General features: G+C 45.0%; 1 protein-coding gene across 1 annotated transcript in view; it reads left to right on the plus strand.

Moving 5' to 3' along the window:
* Window positions 1–1,904: 1,904 nt before the first annotated feature.
* SLC6A3 (solute carrier family 6 member 3) overlaps window positions 1,905–26,223 on the plus strand; it is a 42,789-nt gene continuing 18,470 nt past the window's right edge. The window contains exons 1-7 of the mRNA XM_038770333.1: window positions 1,905–2,187; window positions 4,485–4,616; window positions 8,997–9,228; window positions 12,409–12,547; window positions 14,294–14,428; window positions 19,810–19,913; window positions 22,984–23,108. Coding sequence (XP_038626261.1) covers window positions 1,905–2,187; window positions 4,485–4,616; window positions 8,997–9,228; window positions 12,409–12,547; window positions 14,294–14,428; window positions 19,810–19,913; window positions 22,984–23,108 — 1,150 coding nt within the window. The remainder of the gene's footprint in view (window positions 2,188–4,484; window positions 4,617–8,996; window positions 9,229–12,408; window positions 12,548–14,293; window positions 14,429–19,809; window positions 19,914–22,983; window positions 23,109–26,223) is intronic.

The following is a 26,223-nucleotide window of genomic DNA, read 5'->3' on the forward strand; positions in this document are numbered from 1 at the left end:
GTTAGGTGACTTGCCCAAAGTCACACAGCTGACAGTTGGCTTTCCGGGATTTGAACCCACGACCTCTGACTCCAAAGCCCGTGCTCTTTCCACTGAGCCACGCTGCACCCCTTTCATTCATTCATTCATTCACTCGTATTTGTTAAATGCTCCCTGGGTGCAGAGCACTGTATTAAGCACTTGGGAAAGTACTCCTGAGCCCCAGGGACAGGACCAGGGCTGAGGCCCATACCATCAGATTCAGGACGTGGCGTGTTCCCCCCACCCCCGACCCCCTCAAGCAGCTGGTTCGGTTTGGTTCAGTTCAGCCTGGGATCAGGGGCCAAGGCTCTGGGTTGCCCGGATGGAAGAAATCTGGGCTCAAACCCGCTGGAGACAAGAAAGGAGCATTCACTTCATCCTGGACAATCCAGAAGAGCCATCTTAGTACAGTGCTCTGCACACAGTAAGCGCTCAATAAATACGATTGAATGAATCTAGGAATGATGCTGGGAGGGGCCCCAGAGGAGGCTAGTAATAATAATAATAATAATAATTACAGTATTTGTTAAGCACTTACTATGTGCCAAACACTGTTCTAAGCGCTGGGTTAGATACAAGGTAAGCAGGTTGTCCCACATGTGGCTCACAGTCTTAATCCCCATTTTAGAGATGAAGTAACTGAGGCACAGGGAAGTTAAGTGGCTCGCTCAAGGTCAAACAACAGACAAATGGCGGAGCACCAGATGGGGAGCATTATGCGAGGGAAGCGTTACAGCAGGGGAGCGTTCCCTAACTCGGCGGGCCACGGCCAGCTTCCTATGACCCAGGCTTTGTCGCTCAATCATTTATTCATTCAGTCTAATTTATTGAGCACTTATTGTGTGCAGAGCACTATAGTAAGCACTTGGAAGAGTGCAATAGAACAATGAACAGACGTATTCCCTGCCTTCGATGAGCTTACAGTCTCCAACCGGTCCTAGGGTTCTGAGGGCAGCCACAGCCTCTGACAGCCCCAATAAACCCCATTTCATTTTAGCCTCGCCCTCTCCCGGATCCAACACCCTTCCTTCCATCAAGACCGCCCACCTGGGCCGGCAAGATGTTTGGGGAAGACAAGAGGGGCCCCAAAGCATATGAGCCACTAAAACTTGCCCAAAGTCTCAGAGAGCTCCCCTCTGAAACTGGAACCCAAGCCCCTAGCCGGGCGATTCCGGCATGCAAGTTCTGTGTAAACCCTTGATTTGAGTCACTGGAAATGGGGTTAGCACCTCTCAAATCCCCCCTCCCCGAGAAGGAGATGGGGGAATGAGGAAGGAGACCAAATCCTGAAAAACTGCACGTGATAGAAAAGTTAAACGTGGGCAGCAAGTTCCTTGGGAAGTCAAATCAATCAACCGATCAATCAATCATATTTATTGAGGGCTTACTAGGTGCAGAGCATTGAACTAAAAATGCTTGGGAGAGCACAATACAATGGAATTAGCGGAAATGTTCCCTGCCCATAATGAGCTTATGGTCTAGAGGTGCCAGGTCAGTGATAGAATATTTGAAGATTTCTCCTCAGATCTCTCAGCCCTTTCGTGATAAAGCTTTCAGAGAGATCAGATTTCTCTGATTCCCCGCTCGTAACACGGGCAGGATACTTCTGTGGCAAATCACTAAGGCTTCTACATCTTTCTTTGCATCCCCTCCTCCGTCCCTCCCCAGATGGTTGTAAAATTGGCCTGGCAGTTCAAATGATCCCACAAATTCAAGGCACTCAAAGCACTTTCTAAGACAACTCACCATCCCTCCATAAACCCTTCACAGATGAGTTGGGGACGGTTTAGTCCCACTAAACGATTGCATTTGTTCTTTTCTTCTGGTGACCTCGAAGATTGAAGCCGGGAGGCTTCCCCGGCTGTTAGTTCCTGAATCTGCTCATGATTAAAACCAGATCTCCCGTGGGACCAATGTCTACAATGGTAGTGCCGGCTAAAGAATCCAACAGCATGGGCCCCAAAGAAGTGGAACTGATTCTCTTAAAAGAGCAAAATGGCGTGCAGCTCACCAACTCAACTCTCGTCAACCCCGCCCAAGCTATGGAGGTGGAAGAGCGGGAGACCTGGAGCAAGAAGATTGACTTCCTCTTGTCCGTGATTGGCTTTGCCGTTGACCTGGCCAACGTCTGGAGGTTCCCCTATCTTTGCTACAAGAATGGAGGAGGTAAAGCCAATCCCAGAGCTGCTGGGATTTCTTAGCCCATGTCCCCTGAAAATCCTTCCAGTCGAACCCACATAATAGTGAGAATAATAGTGATGGCCCTTGTCGAGCGCTTACAATGTTCCAGGCACTGTACTAAGCGCTGGGGTGGGTACAAGCAAATCTGGTTGGACTCAGTCCCTGTCCCATGTGAAGTTCACACTCTTGATCCCCATTTTTACTGATTAGATAACTGAAGCCCAGATAATAATACTAATGATAATGGTGGTGTTCGTTAAGCACTTACTATGTTCTCAGTGCTGTACTAAGCGCTGGGATGGATACGAGCAAATCGGGTTGGACACGTTCCCTGTCCCACGTGGGGCTCGCAGTCTCAATCCCCATTTTACAGATGAGGGAACTGAGGCCCAGAGAAGTGAAGTGACTCACCCACGGCCACACAGCAGGCATGTGGCAGAGCCGGAATTAGAACCCAGGTCCTTCTGACTCCAGGTCCTTGCTGTAACCACTAAGCCATACTGTTTCTCATCCAAGCAATCTATCCTATTTCTTGAGCTTTTACTGGATGCAGAGCACTGTAGTTATACTGAGTTGTATTTTCCAAGCATTTAGTACAGTGCTCTGCACACAGTAAGCTCTCAATAAATATGATTGAATGAATACTATACTTGTGGGAGGGGACAATAAAATAGAGTTGTTAGTCACATTCCCTGCCTACAGGAAGCTTCCATATTCTTAGCATATTCCGACCAGGGAAAACACCAGTCAAGGAAACTTGCTGGTTTGTAACTCTCTACTCCAATATTTAAAAGCAGTCTGTCAGTTAATCATATTCATTCAGTGCTCACTGTGTGCAGAGCAATGTACTAAGCGCTTGGGAGAGTACAATAGAACAATAAAATGACACATTCCCCTGCCCACAACGAGCTTACAGTCTAGAGGGAGAAATAAGAGGAGGGAGAATAGTAGCAGGAGTTGGGGAGATCCTGAATTGGGGAGAGGTTGTCTTGGCAAATTCAGTCTGGGGCCAAGGCAAGGAATTATTATCCCAATATTCTCCCACAGGAGAAGCAGTGTCATCTAGTGGTTAGAACATGGGCCTGGGCATCAGAAGGACCTGGGTTCTAATTCTGGCTCCACCACTTGTAGGCTGCATGGCCTTGGTCAAGTGGCTTAACTTCTCTGTGCCTCAGTTCCCTCATCTGTAAAAGGGGGATTAAGACTATGATCTCCATGTGGGACAGGGACTTGTGTCCAACCTGATTACCTTGCATCTACCTCAGTGCTTACTACAGTGCCTGGCACATTGTAAGTGCTTCACAAATACCATTAAAAAAAAAAATCTCCAGACTGTAGACTCTGAAGACACAGCACCCTGGGGATTCATTTATTCCTCCATTCAGTTGTATTTATTGACAGCTTACTGGGGGCAGAGCACTGTACTAAGCGCTTGGAAAGTACAATACAGCAATAAAGAGAGACAATCCCGGTCCACAACGGGCTTACAGTCTACAATCTAGTCTAGAATCGCCCTGTTTAGTGGACTCTTAGGAAGAAACTTCAAGACATTCTGGCCCCATCATTAATTAGTTAGTGGTGGTATTAAACATTTACTATGTGCCAAGCACTGGGGTAGATACCAGCATAACAGGCAGACCCCACTGTGGGCCACAGGGGCTTCAGGGAGGCAGATAAAGACAATGATGAAAACAGGTTGCAATGTAAAAATGACAGAAACAGTAGAGTCCTCTGGCTTTCAGGACATTCATTCAATTATTCAATCGTACTGACTGACTGCTTACTTTGTGCAGAGCACTTTACCAAGCTCTTGGGAGAATACAATAGAACAATAAACAGGCATACAATAGAACAATAAACGAGCTTGCAGTCTAGATGGGGTGACAGACCTTAATATATACCTCTACATCATCGACAGCATAAGACAAGATATAAATCTGGAGAGGAGAGTCCTGAGCCAAAACTTCACATTCTCCAGGTTCTCCTCCTGTTTCTTCTTCACCCCTTCTTTCCAGCCCTTACTGGGTCCTTCGGACTCATCATCATCAATCGTATTTATTGAGCACTTACTATGTGCAGAGCACTGTACTAAGCGCTAAGACTCCCTTCTGCCTCATAATAAATGGATTGGGGTTCATTCATTCATTCACCCTGACAATTCACGCAGGTAGAAGGCAAGGAACTGGTGGTTTCTGGTGGTTTCTGACTTCCGATGTCCCCTACTTTTAAGCAGTCACAGCCCATCTGTTTACTGGAAATGACATTTCTTTCCTTTTCCACAGGGGCATTCCTGGTTCCGTATTTATTTTTCATGGTCATTGCTGGGATGCCTCTCTTCTACATGGAGCTGGCACTGGGACAGTTCAACAGAGAAGGCGCTGCTGGAGTCTGGAAAATCTGTCCGATATTCAAAGGTAAATCAATCCATCGATCAATGTCATTTATTGAGCACTTGCTGTGTGCAGAGAACTGTACTAAATGCTTGGGAGAGTACAATGCAACAGTACTGGTAGACATGTTCCCTACCCACAAGGAAAACAGTTCTTCATTGGATAGAACCAAAATCCTGTCCCCTTTCAGATTTGGTAGCTCGAAGATGGATAAAGAAAGGGATATCATATGCTGTCTCTCCTTCTCTCATCTCAGACACTTTTAATTCCAACCCAACATTAAATGGCCAGTTCATTTCTTCCAGGTGGGAGAAAAGTGAAACTAAAGTCTAATTTGTATATCCAGATTGAGTTGGTCCGGAGATGAATGTTAGAAAATTTGGGAAATCTGGAGAAAGCTGCTGAAATGGGTTTCTCAGATGAGGAATTCCCACCCTCCCTCAACCCCCAGCTCTCAGCGTGGCTTAGTGGATAGAGCACAGGCCTGGGAGTGAGAAGGACCTGGGTTCTAATCCAGGCTCCACCACATGCTTGCTGTGTGACCTTGGGCAAATCACTTCATTTCCCTGGGCCTCAATTCCCTCATCAATAAAATGGGGACAAAGAGTGTGAGCCCCATGTGGAACAGGGACTGTGTCCAACCTGATTAACTTGTATATCCATGCTTAGAACAGTGCTTGACGCATAGTAAGTGCTTAGCAAGTACCTTAATTATTATTATTATTGTTATCAAAGCTGCAAAAACAGCATGGATTTCCTCAGGGGGAGCCCTAGAAATTGGTTTTGGCTCTTACCAACTGAAATCAATCAATCAATCCACCAATGGTATATATTGAGCGCTTACAATGTGCAGAGCACTGTACAAGTGCTTGGCAGAGTACATTACAGACAAATTAGTGGACACGTTCCCTGCCCAGAACGAGCTTACCGTCTAGAGTGGGAGAAAAACATTAATATAAATGAAAAAAATTTAATGCGTAATTTAAAAATACATATAGAAGTGTTGTGGGCCATGTTTTAGGAGCATCCATTCCCTCGTGACTCTTTCCAAGAGCCTTTGGGGGTGATTCTGAGCATCCTCGAAGGGAGGGTGGTAGAGGAGCTCTAACCGCTCAGTCCATTGCAACTGGAACAAACCAGCCTCCTGGTTGTTGGGATTTGACCGGGAGATGTAAGGACATTTTGTAATGACATTTTGTCAGCCTGTTAGATTTGATGGGTCACTGAACAAGTTCAACCATGAGTTTTTTGTCTTCTATCACCCGTGCAAATTGTCAGGATGGAGGAGAACTCCAGCCCATTTATTAGGAAGCAGAAGGGAGTCCAGAGGACCCATTAGGAGCTGGAAAGAACGGGTGAAGGAGTAACAGGAGGAAGAGTGATGCAGAGAGGAATTCTGCAGTGGAAAGGAGTTTAGCTTGGAAAATTCCTCATGGAACCACTTCCCTCACTACCAATGGAGACCCAGTCTTTCCAGACCAGGAAGGAGTGGGATTCGGGGAGTCTATTCACAGCGCCCCTTCCCCTGAATCCAAGATGGAGTTCCCCTTTGCAGAAAATCCTCTCCAGCCTCTGAGTCTGGAGTTTGAGTCATCATCTTCATCATCATCATAATCATCAATCCTGGACAAGCCCAACCTTTCCAGCGCTTAGCAAAGTGCCTGCCATATAATAAGCACTGAACAAATACCATAATTATTAATGGTATTTATTGAGCACTTACTGTCTACAGTCTACAGGGGGAACAGATGTTAATATAGATAAGTAATTTATAGTGTATAGTTAATAGACATGTACATAAGTGCTGTGGGGTTTAACATGGGGTGAATATTGAATGCCCAAAGATGACGCCAAATGGAGGGATAGACGGGGAAAAGAGGGCTTCATTGGGAAGGTCTTGAGGCAAGGATTACTCCTGATTGACTAGTCTAAATTGGGAGAGGTTCTCACAGACCCCAGCTCTGCCACCGAAGGAGTCAATGGGTAAATAGTCAGGGCCTGTTTAAGGCCCCAAATAGTGGCCAAGCCCGGCGTTTCTGAATCTTGGTTTCTGAGCTTGTACTGGAAACGATCATTCTTCTGGGTGGGTTGGTGAGGGCGGGCTCCCCAAGGGTGAATATTGATAAAGATCACGCCTGCCGGTTAGAAGATTTTCCCTGAGATTTGCTGAGATCTACAAGCTAAACACCAAGGGCGGAAACGCAGAGTTTGACATTTTAACACGGACACGATAGTGTTGAATTTAGAACTTGGAATAGCGAGGGGCTCCAGTCCGTTGCCGCTGGCGGATGCCACCTTTCATTCATTCATTCACTCATTTATTCGATCATATTTATTGAGCACTTACTGTGTCAGAGCATTGTACTAAGAGCTTGGGAGAGTATAGTGCAACAATGAACAGACACATTCCCTACCCACAGTGAGCTTATAGTCTAGAGGGGGAGACAAACATTGATAGAAATAAATAAATTACAGATATGTATGTAAGTGCAGTGGGGCTGGGAGAGGGTCGAATAAAAGGAGCGAGTCAGGGTAATGCAGAAGGGAGTGGGAAAGGAGGAAAGGGGGACTTAGGGAAGACCTCTTGGAGAAGATGTGCCTTCAATAAGGCTTTGAGGCAGGGGGAAAGTCATTGTCTGTCAGATATAAGGAGGGAGGGCATTCCCCACCAGAGGCAGGTTGTGGGCGGTGAAATACATGAGACTGAGGTACAGTGAGAAGGTTAGCATTACAGAAGCAAAATGTGCAGGCTGGGATGTAATAGAAGAGTAGCGAGGTGAGATAATAAGCCACAAATCGGGTTTTTTTCAAGTGAAGGCACCAACATTCAGCTTGGCTGGAGCTTCTGAGGCCTCACCAGAGTCGGAACTTCTATCCTGAAGGGAATATGTGAGAAGCAGCGTGGCCTAATAGAAAGAGTCTGGGCTGGGGGATCAGAAAACCTGGGTTCTAATTCTGGCTCCACCACCTGTCTGCTGTGGGACCTTGGGTCACTTCTCTGGACAGCAGTTACCTCATCTGTAAAATGGGGATTAAGACTGTGAGACCCGTGTCAGGGAAAAGACCTCATCCAATCTGATGGCCTTGTATCTACCCTGGTGATTAACACAGTGCCTAATGCACAGTAAGCACTTAACAGATACCATTTGAAAACCGACCTAACAAACGAAAACTTCCCCAAAGGCCAGTCTACCTCTTACTTTTCTCTGACCTTGCTCAGGGACTGCCAGGATCTTGCCTTACAGAAGATGAGGAAAGAGGAAACCTCTCCCTCCCCAGATGCTGGCAACTAACAGAGATTGGCAGTGGAAAAGGAGGCTTTTGGTTTGAGATTCCTGGGGAGTAAGAGATACTTGTTCACTGCTCTGGTCTGCTGGCATTCTCCCCGGCTGTGAATAATTCAGGGCTACTGAGGTTAAGCTCCATCCCTGATGAGACCTAGATAGTTGCAGGATCTGAGCTCGTCTCTAGACTGTGCGGTCATTGTGGGCAGGGATTATATCTGTTTGTTGTTGTATTGTACTCTCCTAAGCACTTAGTACAGTGCTTTGCACACAGTAAGTGCTCAAGAAATAGGATTGAATGAATGAATGAATGAATCTCTGGAGAAATTGATGCCCATTTCTTGAGCCAATCTTGAGCCACTTATTTTGGGTGTTCATTATAAAGGCCCAGAGTGTCAGAATAGTGCTAGCCTCAAACAGTTCACTGATCAATCCATTAGTGATATTTATTGAGTGTTTCCTCTGTGCAGAGCACTTGGGAGAGTATAATTAATCAGTGGTATTTAATGGGCAGCAACTTCGGGCAGAGCACTGTACTAAGCACTAAGCACTAGGGAAATTCCAATATATTTTGTACTGCTTTCTCATGGAATTTGTTAAGTGTTCACTATGTGCCAAGCACCGTACTAAGCATTAGAGTTGATACAACCTAATCAGATTCATCACAGTCCAAGTCCCACATAATGATAATAATGACTGTCGTGTTAGTTAAGTGCTTGTTATGTGCCCAGCACTGTTCTAAACACTGAGGTAGATAAAAGGTAATCAGGTTGGACACAGTCCCTGTCCTACTTGGGGGCTCATAGTCTTAATCTTTATTTTACAGATGAGGTTACCGAGGCAATGAGAAGTGAAGTGACTCACCCAGGGTCACACAGCAGAGCCCAGATTAGAACCCAGGTCCTTCTGATTCCCAGGCCCATGCTCAATCCACTAGGCCACGCTACTTCTCTCTTGTCGTGTCTACAGTTGTTAGACACGATCCCCGATCTGAAGGAATTTAGGGTCTAACAAGAAGCTTCCGTTTGAATGAGTACAACAGAATCAGTATTTGGATCTCTGCCCTTAAGGAGCTTCTAGGATTGGGAAGGTTGATGTTTCTCCCTTCTATTCATCCTAGGCGTGGGCTTCACGGTGATCCTCATCTCGCTCTACGTTGGATTCTTCTATAATGTCATCATCGCGTGGGCGCTCCATTATTTCTTCTCTTCCTTCACCCTGGACCTGCCTTGGATCCACTGTAACAACACTTGGAACAGCCCCAACTGTTCCGAGATTCGCTTCTCCAACTCCAGCAGTGCCTTGGGCGGCAATGACTCCTACAAAGCCACACCTGCTGCGGAGTATTTTGAGTAAGTTTGCGGGGTCCCGGGTGTGGGCCGGATCGCGGCATTATTCGTTGAGCCTTCCTATCGCTTCTCAGGCTTGGCACTCTTCCTCCATGATCCTCAGGGGCCTTGTGATGAGAGACGATCTCGTTCCATTCCACGGCACCCGAAACCGAACCGACTGCTAAGGAGCCAGCAGTGCGGTCTAGTGGATCATCATCATCATCAATCGTATTTATTGAGCGCTTACTGTGTGCAGAGCACTGTACTAAGCACTTGGGAAGTACAAGTTGGCAACACATAGAGACAGTCCCTACCCAACAGTGGGCTCACAGTGGATGGAGTATGGATCTGGAAACTCAGAGAACCTGGGTTCTAATCCCAGCTCCGCCACTGCAAATCGCTCTGGCCCTCAGTTCTTTCATCTACAAAATGGGGATTCGGTACTTGTTCTCCCTCCTATTTAGACTTTGAGCCTTCCCGTCTAGACTGTCAGCTCATTTTAGGCCGGGAATGTGACTGCTAATACTGTTTTATTGCTCTCTCCCAAGTGCCTAGTACAATAATCTGCACATAGTAAATGCTCAGTAGATGCAATTGATTGCGCGACGAGGGACCTTTTCATTCATTCATTCAGTCGTATTTAAGCGCTTGGGAAGTACAAGTTGCAATGTATAGAGACGGTCCCTACCCAACAGCGGGCTCACAGTCTAGAAAGGGGAGACAGACAACAAAATAAAACATATTAACCAAATAAAATAAATAGAATAAATATGTACAAGTAAAATAAATAAATAGAGTAATAAATATGTGCAAACATATATAGAACAGTGCTTTGCACATAGTAAGCGCTTAACAAATGCCATCATTATTATTATTATTATTATATAATATATAATATAATGTGTATATATATATATATATATATATATATATATATATATATATATATACAGGTGCTGTGGGGAGGGGAAAGACCTGATTATCTTGTATCTACTCTAGTGTTTGGCATACTGCTTGGGACATAATAATAATAATAATAATAATAATAATAATGAAAATAATTCTACTATTTCTTAAGCACTTACTATGTGCTAGGCACTGTTCTAAGTGCTGGGGTAGGTAAGACAAAACCACAGTTACTATTAATGGTATTATTATCATTATTATTATATCATGATTTCTAAGTGGTTACCTTCTTTCCCAAAGAAAGTTTCTGGCTAACTTTCAGTGTGAGCTGTAGGCAGCAGAGATGCCTCCTAGCAGCCCTTGAAAAAGCATGACTTTGGGATTCAAATACTAACAATAATTGCAGTATTTAGTAAGCACTTCCTTTGTGCTAAGCACTGGAGAAGACATGATAAATTCAGATCAGACACGGTCCCTGTCTCACAATCTAAAGGGGAGGGAGAACAGGTATAATAGTAATAATTAATAATTGCAGTATTTGTTAACGCTTACAATGTGCCAAGCACTGGGGTAGATACAGATCGATCAATCAATCAATCAATCAATAGTATTTATCATCAGGTCCCATATGGGGCTCACAGTCTAACTAGGAGGGTGAACAGGGATTGAATCTCAGCTCTGCAGATGAGGAAACTGAGGCACAGAGAAGTTGAGTGACTTGCCCAAGATCCCACAGTAAAGTGGCAGAGCTGGGATTAGAACCCAGGACCTCTGACACCCAGGCCTGGGTTCTTTCCACTAGGCCAGGCTGCTTCTCCCTGTTCCTCACTGCTTCTCACAGTGATTGTGCCTGCCATTTCAATACAATTCTAGCGAAGGTCCGAATTTGAGATTTATTACTGCTAGCGTGTACATTGTCCGCGTTTCACAACAATGTTGGTGCTTTAGGAAGGCTTTGAAGATGGGAAGGATGTGATCCCCGTGAAGGGACAGGTTTGAACAATGGGTTGAAGATTGTGCAGCCCTCTAGACTGTAAGCTCATTGTGGGCAGGAAATGTATATGATACATTGTTCTATTTTACTCTCCCAAGTGCTTAATACACTCTGTACAGGGTAAGCATTCATAAATCTGATTGACTGACTGGTTTGTAGAATAGGGAAGAGGATTGAGACCAATTGAGAAGCTATTATAGAATGAATGAGCTGCTAATATTTTCCATTTTTAGTTGTTACAGAGCTTTGGCATTCCTGAATTGAGAGACTAAGGCAGACTTGTTTCTCCCATAAACTCTACGAGTTTCAGAAATACTTAAGGGCCTTTATCTCCTTCCTCAGACTCCTCTCCCCAACCATTTTCCCTTTTAGACACTGATGATGGTGGGGAAAAGGGAGACCTTCCTTTCCTTTGGACCCCATCCAAGATGCCCAAGGAACCTCACATTTGCCACCCAGCTGAGAGCAATGGCAACAACAATTGCACCTTGTGGAAATGCCTCAGTTCCAGTCTTGAGGGTCATTTCAGCCTTTGGAAAAATTTAGAAAAGTAAGCTGTGTGGAAATTTGAGCCAGCCTGGCTCCGTAGAAATGACCACTTTAAAGTAAGAGCCATCTTTCGGGGGGTGTTTGCCGAAAGGAGGTTACAGTCGCGGCAAGATGCTGTTTGTGCCAAGCTCACCACCTTCTGCTGTGCCTCACTGAAGCAAAGCATTTCATGACCCGAGGTTGATCCTTGGGTAAATTGGGTTGGGTTTGTTGCAGGATCTGGGTAAGAGATGGTTCCGTTTCCAAGTCTTTCAGGGACTCTGACAGATTATTCTTTTGCTGAGCTAATTTTTTCCACTACAGGTGAGGTATGAACAGCTGCATTTCCACACTGGCCTGATTTAGTCAGTCAACACACTCCCTTTTGAGAAACAGATGTTTTCCCTTAAGGTTACTGAGCTTCAGTAAGCATCAGATACCCCTTTAATGGACAGCTCATTGTCCAGAGAGACTTCCCAAAATTCTAGGACCACGGCGGAGACGGGAGGCATATCCAGGAGGCAGGGGCGTATTGTCATGGTTGGCAGAAGGTTGAGACTTTCTAGGGGAGATCTGTTGGTCCAGGGCCTGCTGTGAATTTGGAAAATGGCCATCGTTCTGCTACATATTTACGCTCACTTGGCTCCTTCCTCAGACTAGTCCTCTCTCATGCCCAGTTCTGGGTCCCTCCAGCTTAGAGAGGCTTAGCCACCATTACATCCTCTGGAGATCCAGAAGAAGCATCCATTTTCTTCCCGCTCCTCTTTTCGCAGACGAGGAGTCCTGCATCTTCACCAGAGCAAGGGCATCGATGACTTGGGTCTTCCCCGGTGGCAGCTTACTTGCTGCCTGGTCGTTGTCATCGTGCTGCTCTACTTCAGCCTGTGGAAAGGAGTGAAGACTTCTGGGAAGGTAATCAATCAATCAATCAATCAATCATATTTATTGAGCGCTTACAGTGTGCAGAGCACTGTACTAAGCGCTTGGGAAGTACAAGTTGGCAACATATAGAGACAGTCCCTACCCAACAGTGGGCTCACAGTCTAAAAAGCCTTACCCCAAAGATAAGGCTTTTGGGAAACTGGAGAATTTGTAAGCTCACGTCCTCAGGGACACTAGCTGTTTTACTTTACTTCTCTGGGCCACAGTTTCCTCCTCTGTAAAATGGAGATTCAATAGCCTTTCTCCTTCCTACTTTTTTTGGTGGTATTTGATAAGTGCTTACTTTGTGTCATATACTGTTCTAAGTTCTGGGGTAGATTCAAGTTAATTACATTGGACACAATCCCAGTCTCACATGGGGCTAACAGTATAAGTCAAAGACTAAGTCTAAATCTTATTCAGACTGAAACCCCCATATGGGACCAGGATTTACTGGATCTGACCTGATTAAATTGTACCTCTCCCAGCACTTAGAACAGCGCTTGACACATGCTAAGCACTTAACAGCTACCATCATTATTTGTTATTACCCTGAAATGCAACATGGTCTAGTGGAAAGACCATGGCCGTGGGAGTCAGAGGACATGAGTTTTAATCCCTGCTCCACCACTTGTTTGCTCTGTGACCTTGGCCCTCAATTCCCTCTTCTGTAATATGGAAGTTTGATACCTCTCCTCTCCCCTTCCCCATTAATCCATCCATGACTCTTTAATAACCTTAAATAGCCCTCTTGTCCTTGGAATCGTGTAAAATCTTCTGGAACCAGGTAGTAGCAATAAGCAACAGTATTTATGAAGTTCACCATCGTACTGAGACTGTGAGCCCCAGGTAGAACTACCTCATTGCTGACTACAGCGCTGGGCACATAGTAAGTGCTTAACAAATACCACAATTATCATTACTATTATTTATTTGACTAGAGCCATCTCAGGTCATTTTTCTCTTCCCTGTGACTCTTGACACTGCAGCCTCCGACTGGTTCTGTTCTGCTAGAAAATGGTACTAAAATCAGCCCAGAGAGGTGCTCAATTTGGGGTGGGTGTCAGTGCTGAGGGCTCTAACTCTCGAGGTATCAGGGAGCTCTTTCATTGTTCTTTCAATCAATCATATTTATTGAGCACTTACTGGGTTCAGAGCACTGTGATCAGCTGTTCATTATGAAGGCGCAGCATGCTAGAGTAGTGCTCTCCCCACACTCTCCATTGGTCTTATCAATATAGCTAAAATATTTATTGAACGCGTCCTCTGTGCAGAGCCCTTGGGAGCATACGGTCAATCACTGGTATTTACTGAGCAGCTAATTTGTCCTCTTTGAGGGAAGAGGTTGTTTTTTTTAAAAAAAAGGTGATGATGATGAAGTCTCTTGTCAAGAACTCCGAGGATCAAAAACCTGCACAGAAGGATCGATTGTGGTGACAGTGAGGGATGAGAGGATAGAGAATGGGGGAAGACCTTTCATATATGACTAAAACAAAAAGCATCGTTCAAGTGAAGGGGAGAGTTGAAAATTGTCCAGGAATGGTTGTAGTGGTATTAATGCACAGGAAGAATTGTCTGTGGTGAACACTTTGCCTACACTGTGCAGATGTCATCTTGGGTGGGTTCACTCTGGATTAGTTTTCGTGCCCCTTCCACTTGGCCAGAAAAGGTGGACAAAGGGAGACGGGAAGGAAAGTGTGGCTGGAGATGGTATCATTGTCATCCTTCTTCCCTTAGGTGGTCTGGATCACGGCCACTATGCCCTACATCGTTCTTACCGCCCTGCTGCTCAGAGGAGTCACCCTTCCCGGAGCGATCGATGGCATTAAAGCCTATTTGAGCGTGGACTTCTATCGGCTCTGTGAGGCATCGGTGAGTGAGTCTTTTCTCCACAAATGCAGGGCTCAGTGTTGGCCACAGAGATATCAGCAACTGAAGCCACAACTCTCCGTCGGTCCAAGTAGATGGAATTTCCAATGACAATCTGGGAGTTTGTGAAGCACTTGCTCTGGGCGGGGAAGAAATTAAATTTGTTTTCAATTAAATTTAGTTTCTCCTTCCCCCAACGGTGAAGTATTGATTGTTCTCTTTTGATGGTGGTTTCGGGGCATTTCTTATAAGTGCTCATGAACAGTATGCTTAGGCAATAGAGATACCCACAATCCCCCTTGTGCTAATTAAAATCTCCCTCTGACTCAGTGGATAAGCTGCAAAGGCAATTGGTAAGACTAGTTTAGAACCAAGGCTGAGGAAGGTCTGCTTCATCTATGACCAGCTCTGAGCCAGGCGATTTCTATATTTCTCGATTTTTAGAACTCACATCTGGCAAGAGTTGATGTGGAGAGAGAAAGAAAGTAACTAGGAGTAGGGCCTCTATTACTAGCGGAGCAAAGATGACAGAGTACTTCTGTTTGGTGTTTGTTTCAAATTGATGTAATTACAAGAGATGACTTTGAATTTGTTCGGTTCCCTCTGTGTAGCTGAGTGATCTAAATTATGTGTTTGACTGGATGATTATATTTACTGAGAGTGTATCTATCAAAAGCCCAGCAGAATGGATGTGAACATGGGACCATCCCTGTCTTCCCCACCTTCTCCTAATTCCAGTTTTCTACCTCTGCCTCAGTGGAGGGGAATGAGAGTGCTAAGCTCTTAGTACAGTGCTCAGCACACAGTAAGCGCTCAATAAATATGATTGATTGATTGATTTAAGTAGAATAGGGCTGGGGTAGCCTGCTCCCCCAAAACTTTCCCAATTCGGAAGTAAAAGCCTTTGAAGATACTGGGATGGTGTGTGGTGGTAGTTCGGGGGAAGTGATCAGAAACCCTGGGAAAGAATAATAATTAATAATAATGGTGAGAGTGCTTATTAAGTTCTTACCATGTGCCAAGCACTGTGCCTCATTCTCGCCTGTCCCGCCGTCGACCCCCGGCCCACGTCCTCCCCCAGGCCTGGAATGCCCTCCCTCCGCACATCTGCCAAGCTAGCTCTTTTCCTCCCTTCAAAGCCCTACTGAGAGCTCACCTCTTCCAGGAGGCCTTCCCAGATTGAGTCCCCTCCTTCCTTTCCCCCTCCTCCCCCTCCCCGCAGCAACTGTATATATGTTTGTACATATTTGTTACTCTATTTATTTTACTTGTACATACCTACTATTCTATTTATTTTATTTTGTTAATACGTTTTGTTTTGTTGTCTGTCTCCCCCTTCTAGACTGTGAGCCCGCTGTTGGGTAGGGACCATCTCTATACGTTGCCAACTTGTACTTCCCAAGCGCTTCCCTTTCCTCTCCATCCAAACCGCTACCCTGCTCATTCAAGCTCTCATCCTATCCCGTCTGGACTACTGCACTAGCCTTCTCTCTGATCTCCCATCCTCGTATCTCTCTCCACTTCAATCCATACTTCATGCTGCTGCCCGGATTATCTTTGTCCAGAAACGCTCTGGACATATTACTCCCCTCCTCAAAAACCTCCAGTGGCTACCGATCAATCTGCGCATCAGGCAGAAACTCCTCACCCTGGGCTTCAAGGCTGTCCATCACCTCGCCCCCTCCTACCTCACCTCCCTTCTCTCCTTCTCCAGCCCAGCCCGCACCCTCCGCTCCTCCACCACTAATCTCCTCACTGTACCTCGCTCTCGCCTGTCCCGCCATCGACCCCCGGCCCACGTCATCCCCCGGGCCTGGAATGCCCTCCCTCTGCCCATCCGCCAAGCTAGCTCTCTTCCTCCCTTCAAGGCCCTGCTGAGAGCTCACCTCCTCCAGGAGGCCTTCCCAGACTGAGCCCCTTCTTTTCTCTCCCCCTCGTCCCCCTCTCCACCCCCCCATCTTACCTCCTTCCCTTCCCCACAGCATCTGTATATATGTATATATGGTTGTACATATTTATTACTCTATTTACTTATTTATTTATTTATTTATTTTACTTGTACATTTCTATCCTATTTATTTTATTTTGTTGGTATGTTTGGTTCTGTTCTCTGTGTCCCCCTTTTAGGCTGTGAGCCCACTGTTGGGTAGGGACTGTCTCTATGTGATGCCAATTTGTACTTCCCAAGCGCTTAGTACAGTGCTCTGCACATAGTAAGTGCTCAATAAATACGATTGATTGATTGATTGATTGATTAGTACAGTGCTCGGCACACAGTAAGCGCTCAATAAATACGATTGAATGAATGAATGAAAGCACTGGTCTAAGCACCGGGGCAGATACCAGTTAATCAGGTTGAATATAATCGCTGTCCCACATGGGGCTCTCAATCTAAGTAAGAGGGATTAGGATTCAACCCCCATTATACAGATGAGGCAACTGAGGGACAGAAAAGGGAAGTGACTTGCCCAAGGTCACACAGCAGACACATGGTGGAGCCAGGATTAGAATCCAGATCCCCTGACTTCCAGCCTCGGGTTCTTTCCACTAAGCCATGCTGCTTCCTGAAAACCAAGGAACTTCCACATCAGGAGCTGTCCCAAAGGCAGCTGAGAACTTCCTGGCTCCATCCAAGATCAACTCCACCGGGACCCAGACTGAGCCCCCTCCTTCCTCTCCCCCTCCTCCCCATCTCCACCCCCCCACCTTACCTCCCTCCCCTCCCCACAGCACCTGTATATATGTATATATGTTTGTATGGATTTATTACTCTATTTATTTATTTTACTTGTAGATATTTATTCTATTTATTTTATTTTGTTAATATGTTTTGTTTTGTTCTCTGTCTCCCCCTTCTAGACTGTGAGCCCACTGTTGGGTAGGGACCGTCTCTATATGTTGCCAACCTGTACTTCCCAAGCGCTTAGTACAGTGCTCTGCACACAGTAAGCGCTCAATAAATACGATTGAATGAATGAATGAATGAATGAATGACCTCCAGATGCGTTGTCTGACCTTGGTGCCAGGCTGTATAACCAGCCTGACACATACCACAGACACTCAGGACTTTTCACCTCAGGAAATGCTGCTCCCCCAGACATTTGCTGGGATGGAAAACTTAGACAGACCACCCTCACCCAGAACAGAGAGTCAGAATGTCTGCTTGTGCTACTCTCCCAAGTGCTTAGTACAGTGCTCTGCACACAGTAAGCGCTCAATAAATATGACTGAATGAATAAATCTCATCTCAGAGAAGCAGCGTGGCTCAGTGGAAAGAGCACAGGCTTGGGAGTCAGAGGTCATGGGTTCCAATCCTGGCTCCGCCACTTGTCAGCTGTGTGACTTTGGGAAAGTCACTTGACTTCTCCGTGCCTCGGTTACCTCATCTGTAAAATGGGGATTAAAACTGTGAACCCCGCGTGGGACAACCTGATCATCTTGTATCCCCCTAGCACTTAGAAGAGTGCTTGGCACATAGTAAGCGCTTAACAAATACCATCATCATTATAATTACTATTATCTCATGGTCTTATCCAAAGAGGTGTGTGAGATGTTCCACCTTTTCATTTTCATTGATATCTGAAGCTGCTATCGAACCGACCAAATGAAAAAGCTATACTATAGTATTTCAAGTCATGTCACAGGATCAGCCAGTGTCAGCCTCATTCTTCAACCTCTCCTCCACTGTCTCAGTTGCCGTTGTTGCGACCCTGGCTGGGAGCTCAAAGAATTCGTTGATTGTCTGCTTTTCTCCCAGTGTTGCTTGGATTTTCAATCCAAAATTTTGACTATACTCCTTCTTTTTTAAGTGGGGGAAATTTTGCTCGTGGTCCAGGGAAAGGTGATGGAATAATGATCTCTAAATCATCACGGACCCTCCCTATCCTGGAAAGGAAAGAAGGGATTTCTGGGAAAAATCTTTGGAGCATATAGGCATCCCACAGAGTCAAAAAGGACATTTTGCCAAGGACTCATGAGCAGACTGGACATTTGAGCAAATAATCCACTGTGTTTGCAAATAATGTACTTCATCTGCATTTCTCTGTACCCAAGATGTTTGCACAATTTCTATCTGAATAGGCTAAGGAGGTTAAGATTCATGAACGAGGGGCAGCAATGTGGCCTAGTGGATAAAGTGTAGGCCTGGGACTCAAGGTCCCAGGTTCTAATCCTGAATCTGCCTTTTTTTTAATTACAAGGGACATGGACTTTGTTCAACCTGATTAGCTTGTATCAACCCCAGCACTTAGTACAACACTTGGGACATAACAACAAAATAATAATAATAATAGTAACAATAATGGTATTTGTTAAGCACTTACTATGTGCCAGGCACTGCACTAAATTCTGGGTGGATACAAACAAATCAGGTTGGACATAGCCCCTGTTCCATGTGGGGCTCAAAATCTCAATCCCCATTTTACAGATGAGGGAACCGAGGCCTAGAGAAGTGAAATGACTTTCCGAGGTCACACAGCAGACAAGTGACAGATCCAGGATTAAAACCCATGGTCTTCTGACTCCCAAGTTCATGCTTTATACATTATGCCATCCTGCTTCTCTTTTAAGCACATAGCATATGCTTACAAATTCCATTAAAAAATGGAAATGTACCACATTTTGCTTACTAATTTTCAAAGTGTCTTAGAGAACAGTCTGTTTCTTGAAAATTGTGTTGGAAAATCCTGAAACTGGTTTCAAGAAGTGACTCCCCAATTTATGATTTACAAGAGAAAGAAAAATCATATTTTCATAATTTCATGTTTTCCTAAATATCACTGGGTCTGAGTTTCAGAATTGAAGCCAGCTTATTTGCCTAATAAGTGTATTGGTGTAAGGGGTAAAGTACCAATTGAGGTACAAAACAAAGTAGACTCTCTTAATAATGCTCTCTTTTATGCTCAAGACACAGGAAATATTTATTCCCTTAGGCACAATTTGCTACTGATCGCACTGTTAATGCCTTTCCCTTGTTGATAATGAACTTGAGTCTAAACGCACGCCATTTTCCATAATAAAGAGGGCCACACGGACTCAATTTCCTTCTCAGAGAGCTCACAACATCATAACTCAAAGCAGTAATCTGAGAAACTGGATTGGGAACATGAATGCAGCAGTAATTTGCAAAATTACCTTGTATTCAACCCTATCTTTCATCTTTGTTTCTGAATGAGTTTCCTGCAATTATCCTTAATAACAGCTTTCTCTCTTTTTGTTTCTCCCTTGCTTTCCCCTTCTCCTTCGCCCCCTTCTGCCTCTCTCCCTCACTCTCTCTCTCTCTCTTTTCTCCTTCTCTCCACTTCTCCCTTCCCCTTTCTCCTCTCCCCCTCTCTCCCTCTCTCTTCTCTTTGCTTTTGTCTGTCCGGTCCTGGATCTGTTTGTAGGTTTGGATAGATGCTGCCACTCAGATATGCTTCTCTCTTGGCGTTGGATTTGGTGTGCTGATCGCATTCTCCAGTTACAATAAGTTCACTAACAACTGTTATAGGTAAGCCCCTAGCTTCCATTTCTAAATGTCATGCAGGATGAAACTGAGAGTTATTAATTCTTCTTGAAAAGTGGAAATTTGGAAAAGTGAAAGGCTGTCCCTAGAGGAAAAGAGAAAATTCCTCTAAAACCTCTAGGTAAGCATGAAGTAGGACTGCTTTAGGAAACCTTCACCCTTGTTTTGTTTAAAATGTCCAGTTGTGGTCACGATGAGTCTAATGTACGACACATGGCGTTCGTCAGATTCTCCCCAAACTCTCTGGTGTGTTTTCTTGGGCAACTAACCCCATGTTCAAGACCTGACTTTTCATTTCAAGGGCTTGCCTTGGCTGTTCTCCTTCCCCTTCATTCTCTGCCTCCAGCTTCCCTCCTTCCTTCATTCATTCGTGACTTAGTGGAAAGAGCATGGGTAGAGTACCGGTGGAAGAAAGACTTAATAAGAGGAAGCACATACATATATATCTGTAATTTATGTATTTATTTATTGATTGATTGATTGATTGATAGTAATGTCTATCTCCCCCTCTAGACTGTGAGCTCACTGTGGACAGGGAATGTGTCTGTTTGTTGTTGCAGTGTAATCTCCCAAGCGCTTAGTGCAGTGCTTTGCACACAGTAAGCACTCAATAAATATGACTGAATTGTAATAATAATAATAATAATAATGGTGTTTGTTAAGCACTTACTATGTGCCAAGCACTGTTCTAAGCACTGGGGTAGTTACAAGGTAATCAGGTTGTCTCACGTGGGGATCAGAGTCTTAATCCCCATTTTACAGAGGAGGTAACTGAGCATAGAGAAGTAAAGCGGCTTGCCCAAGGTCACACAGCAGACAAGAGGCAGAGCAGGGATTAGAACCCACGCCCTCTGATAACCAGCTCTGTGACTTCATAATAATAACTGTAGTACTTGTTAAGCACCTACTGTGTGTCAGTCATTGTACTAAGTGCTGGGGGAGGTATAAAGCAATGGGGTTGGACACAGTCCCTGCCCTATATTGGGCTCACAATCTTAATCCTCATTTTGTAGATGAGATAACTGAGGCCCAGAGAAGTGAAGTGACTTCCCCAAGGTCACACAGCAGACAAATGGCAGAACCGGAATTAGAACCCAGGTCCTCATAACTCCCAGTCCCGTGCTTTGCCCGTTAGGCCATGCTGATTCCCTTTCTGAAACCCACCCTCTCCCGGGTGGCTTTGCAAGCACAGATTTCTGGACAAACCCCCAAAGCCCCCCTCATCCTTTTCCTTCCCCAGCCCCTATTCCCCACCAGGGATCATTGCAGGGACAGAAAGTAATTGCCAAACTGAGTTCACTGGCCAGAGAATCTAGCTGGAAATAACCTACAAATTTCCGTTGCAGAATCTGGTGTCTTTGGGGACATATTACTCACCTCCTTTTTATGCTGGAAACACTGGAGATCTAAATAGGGAGGCCAGAGAAACAGGGAAAAAAACAAATGAAGATCAAACCAAGGTTGGCTAATGTCTGACCGATGGGATTCTTTTTTCCGTTTCTGTGATTCCTCTCAGTCAGTTGGTCAGTCGTATTCATTGAGCACTTGACTGTGTGCAGAGCACTCTACTAATTCCATTCAGTTCAATGCAATCATATTTACTGAGCACTTACTGTGTGCAAAGCATTGTACTAAGTGCTTGGAAGAATACAATAAAACAATAAACAGACACATTCCCTGCCCACAATGAGCTTACGGTCTTGTCTAATAGTTTTCCTCACTCACTAGATTCTGTTCCCGACTCCCCATCCCCTGGCAGTCTCCAACACTTGGATCTGAAACCTCGCTCTGGTTTCATATGAAAAATGCAGTAGTTAGTATGTGAGAGACAAACAGATAACCTGGACACCAAATGCTAGCCATTCCTCTCCTTGCCGAGCAAGAGTCTTCTCCATGGAGGAACAGGGGAAATAAAGTCACATCTCCTCCAAGAGGCGTTCCCTGATAAAGCCCTCTTTTCCATGGCTCACTCTCCTGTCTGCATCCTCTATCCACTTGGATCCGTGACCTCTGGACATTTTCTATTTGCCCCACCCCAGACCCCACATCATTACATACACGTCTTTAAATTATACATTATAATGTATTTATTTATTCCTATTAATGCCTGTCTTCCCCTCTAAATTGTAAGTTTGTTACAGGCAGGAAACGTGTTGTACTGTCCTAAGTGCTTAGTACAGTGCTCTACATACAGTAAGCACTCAATAAATACCATCAATAGATTAATTAGCACGCTCATGCCCACCTGGCTTATTACCTGCTAAAAGGTTTTCTCTTTCCTGGCACAACAAAAGAGAAGGGAAGGGTTGTTTTGAAAAATGGCAGGAGCCACATATCTGTAAAGGTTTTGGGTCTGGGCGGAAGAGAAAGCATTTGGGTTTGTGAATAATAATAATAATAATAATTATGGTATTTGTTAAGGGCTTACTATGTGCCAAGCACTGTTCTAAGCACTTGTGGGGGAGGGGGGATACAAGGAAATCAGGTTGTCCCAGAAGAGGCTCACAGTCTAAATCCCCATTTTACAGTTGAGGAAACTGAGGCACAGAGAAGTTAAGTGACATGCCCAAAGTCACACAGCTGTCAAGTGGTGGACTTGGGATCAGAACCCAAGACCTCTGACTCCCAAGCCTGGGCTCTTTCCACTGAGCAACACTGCTTCTCTAATGAATGAAAGGGCAGTCAACTACTTGTATGTATTAGTACACCTGCTGGATGCAGAACACTGTACTAAGTGCTTGGGCATCTTGCCCACCTCAGGACAGGGAGCATTTGGGAAGAACGTAGGCCTCTCTGATGAGAACAACATTTAATCTCCCCTGGAGGAGAGGAACGGCTGATGAGAAGGTAGGGAGAGTATGCTTGGCTAATTGTAGAGTTGACGGGTTGCTAATTTTCATCTTGACAGATCAGAGTTGCCTCCAACCGTCCTTTAATGAGTTCCCATTTTTCCCTGCCCCACCCTCTCTGGAAGGGAAGAATCATGAGTTGAAAATTGCAGCTCGTTCCCATAATCTTTCCCTCCTTCATGATGACTTGTTTTGTGTTTTCCCAGAGACGCGATTATCACCACCTCAGTCAACTCCCTGACAAGCTTCTTTTCTGGCTTTGTCATCTTTTCCTTCCTGGGCTACATGTCTCAGAAACACAACGTGCCCATTGGTGACGTTGCCAAAGACGGTGAGTATGGTTAGTGCCTGGAGAAGCTAAGTGGCTTGCCCAAAGTCAGAGGTGGGTTTCTTCTCTTTCTAAAAGCCCCCAGCTCATTTCCTTTTTCCATACTTGCGATATTTGTTAAACCTTTACTCTATGCCCAACACTGTTCTAAGATGTGGGGTAGATTCAGGATAATCAAGTTCCACATGGGGCTCATGGTCTAAGTAGGATGGAGAACAGGGATTGAATCCCCATTTTGCAGAAGAGGGAACTGAGGGACAGAGAAGTGAAGCGACTTACCCAGAGTCACACAGCAGATAAGTGGTGGAGTCAGGATTAGAACCCAGGGCCTCTGACTCCCACGTCCGTGCTCATTCCACTAGGCCACGCTGTTTCCCGTATGATGCTGCCAAACTAAAAAGTTGGGCACCGATTCATCTGGATTCAATTCTGTGTGAGAGCCAAATCCATTTTACAGCGGATGTTTTCTCTTAAATTCCTCCAGGCTCCAAATCCTGATTGGGAACACCAGTCACCTGTCCCAAAGTATAGGCACATGTGTGACTTTGGTCCCACAGGGGAATCTGTCAAGGTCTAGATCGAGCAGCTATCTATCTTTCTGGATTCTTATCAAAATGAAAAATCCATAGGCAGCTGTCTTGTTTTTATTTATTTATTTTTAAGCGCTTACTATGTGGAAAGCACTGCTCTAAGCACTGGGGGGGATACAAGGTGATCAGGTGGTCCCATGGGGGGCTTAGAGTCGTCATCCCCATTTTACAGATGAGGGAACTGAGGCTCAGAGAAGTTAAGTGACTTGCCCAAGGTCACACAGCAGACGTGTGGCAGAGCCGGGGTTCGAACCCATGACCTCTGACTCTTTCCACTGAGCCATGCTGCTTGTTGAGATGTGAAGACTGGACACAATTAATGATCCAGATAGTTGCTGAAAGACCTGGATCTGAGATGGGCAGTCTCAAGCCTTAGCTACAGAAGTTTTCACAAGGGCTCAGTAGCTCTCCAGAGAATTCAGAGTGGCCATCAATCAATCAATCAATCATATTGACAGCACTTACTGTCAGTCAGTCGATCATATTTATTGAGCGCTTACTGTACTTAGCGCTTGGGAGAGTACAGTATAACAGTATAACAGACATATTCCCTGCCCATAATCAGCTTACAGTCTAGAGGGGGAAACAAACATTAATATAAATAAATGAAATGACAGATAAGTAAATGAGTGCTGTGGGGCTGGGAGGGGGATGAATAAAGTGAGCAAGTCAAGGTGATGCAGAAGAGAGAGGGAGAAGAGGAAAGGAAGGTTTAGTCAAGGAAGGCCTCGTGAAAGAGATGTGCTCTCAATAAGACTTTAAAGGAGGGGTGAGTAATTTTCGGCTATGAGGAGGGAGAGCATTCCAAGCCAGAGGCAGGACGTGGCCGAGAGGTCGGTGTCGAGATAGATGAGATGGAGGTACATTGAGAAGGGTGGGAATAGAGGAGCTATTAGAGGAGCTAGGCTGGGTTGTAGTAGGAGAGCAGCAAAGTGAGGTAGAGCACTGTACCAAACACTTGGGAGAGTACAATATGACAGAGTTGATAGATATGTTTCCTTCCCACAACGAGCCTCCAGTTTAGAGAGGACAAGCTTATAGTCTCTGCAGAAATCTGGCGTGTGCACTTGTGACTGACTGTCCAAATTCTCCCTGGTACTGCGAGCTCTCTTCTCCTTGTTGGGGTCTTTCGAATTTGAGCAGGCCAACCCCCACTGCTCTTCCAATGAGCCCCATCTCCCGCTCCAAAATAAAGCCAGTGTCGGGTGGTCTCCGCTCCTGGCTCTACCTCTGAATCAGCAAGCATTCCCAAATCCAGTAGGGAGGAAAAAAGCAATAAAGAGACAGTACAGGTGAAATTTACTTACTATTGTATTTCTGCATTCTTGCTGCAAGTTTTGCCCTTTATTATGACAAACAGTCCGTGCTTGTGCAACCTCCGTTAACCCTGGCAGGAAAGGTTAAGTCCTCCCTTCCATTTCAGTGATAGGTCAAATAAATATCATCGGAGGTCCTAATTCTCCAGAAAATATTAGTGGAATGCTAACGAACATAATGTCCAACTAAAGAAGAGGCTGTTACATTTGGCTAAAGTTACTAATACGTTTTTCTAGGGCACATTATAAAGTCTTTGCATCTTTAAACACATTTAAAATCAAAGCTATAGTTCTGTTGTAGGGGCTTTTCAATTTAGGATGTTTGAAGTGAGCTCTATTTTAGTTAAAAGAGCAATCCTAATAATACTAATGATAATGGTATGTATTCAGCGCTTACAACATTAATAATAAATAGTAATACTTATAGTATTTGCTAAGCACTTACTTTGTGCCAAGCACTAAGCCCTGGGGTAGATACAAGGCAATCAGATTGTCCCACGTGGGGCTCACCGTCTTGATCCCCATTTTAAAGATGAGGTAATAATAATAATCGTAATTATGGTATTTGTTAAGCACTTACTATGTGCCAAGCACTGTTCTAGGCATTGGGATAGATATGGGGTAATCGGATTGTCCCAAGTGGGGACAACTGAGGCCCAGAGAAGTTAAGTGGCTTGCCCAAGGTCACACAGCAGACAAGTGGTGGAGCTGGGATTGGAACCCATATCCTCTAACTCCCAAGCCCATGCTCTTTCCACTAAGCCACGCTGCTTCTCATTCCAAACACCGTGATAAGCACTGGAGTAAAATAATCAGATCAGTTGTAGTGCCTGTCCTACACTGTACTCGATGACTAAAAGAGGAAGAATGGGTATTTTATCCTCATTCTACAGAGGAGGAAACTGAGACACCAAGAAGTTAAATGAATTGGATTATCCCAATATTCTTAAGGTGCACCTGTGTTAGAATATGTGATATTGAGTTTATTGGTTTCCTTTTTCTTTTTAAAAGGTATTTGTAAAGCACTTACTAGGTGCCAGGCACCGTACTAAATGGAGTAGATGCAAGATAAGCTGGTTGGACACAGTCCCCGCTCCCTAAAGGGTTTAGTGGAAAGAGCCCAGGCCTGGGAGTGTGAGGACTTAGATCCACTACTTGTCTGCTGTGGGACCTTGAGCAAGTCATTTCACTTCTCTGGGCCTCAATTCCCTC

The sequence above is a fragment of the Tachyglossus aculeatus genome, chromosome X3 (genome assembly GCF_015852505.1).
Source record: "Tachyglossus aculeatus isolate mTacAcu1 chromosome X3, mTacAcu1.pri, whole genome shotgun sequence".
NCBI classification, from domain to species: Eukaryota; Metazoa; Chordata; class Mammalia; order Monotremata; family Tachyglossidae; genus Tachyglossus; species Tachyglossus aculeatus.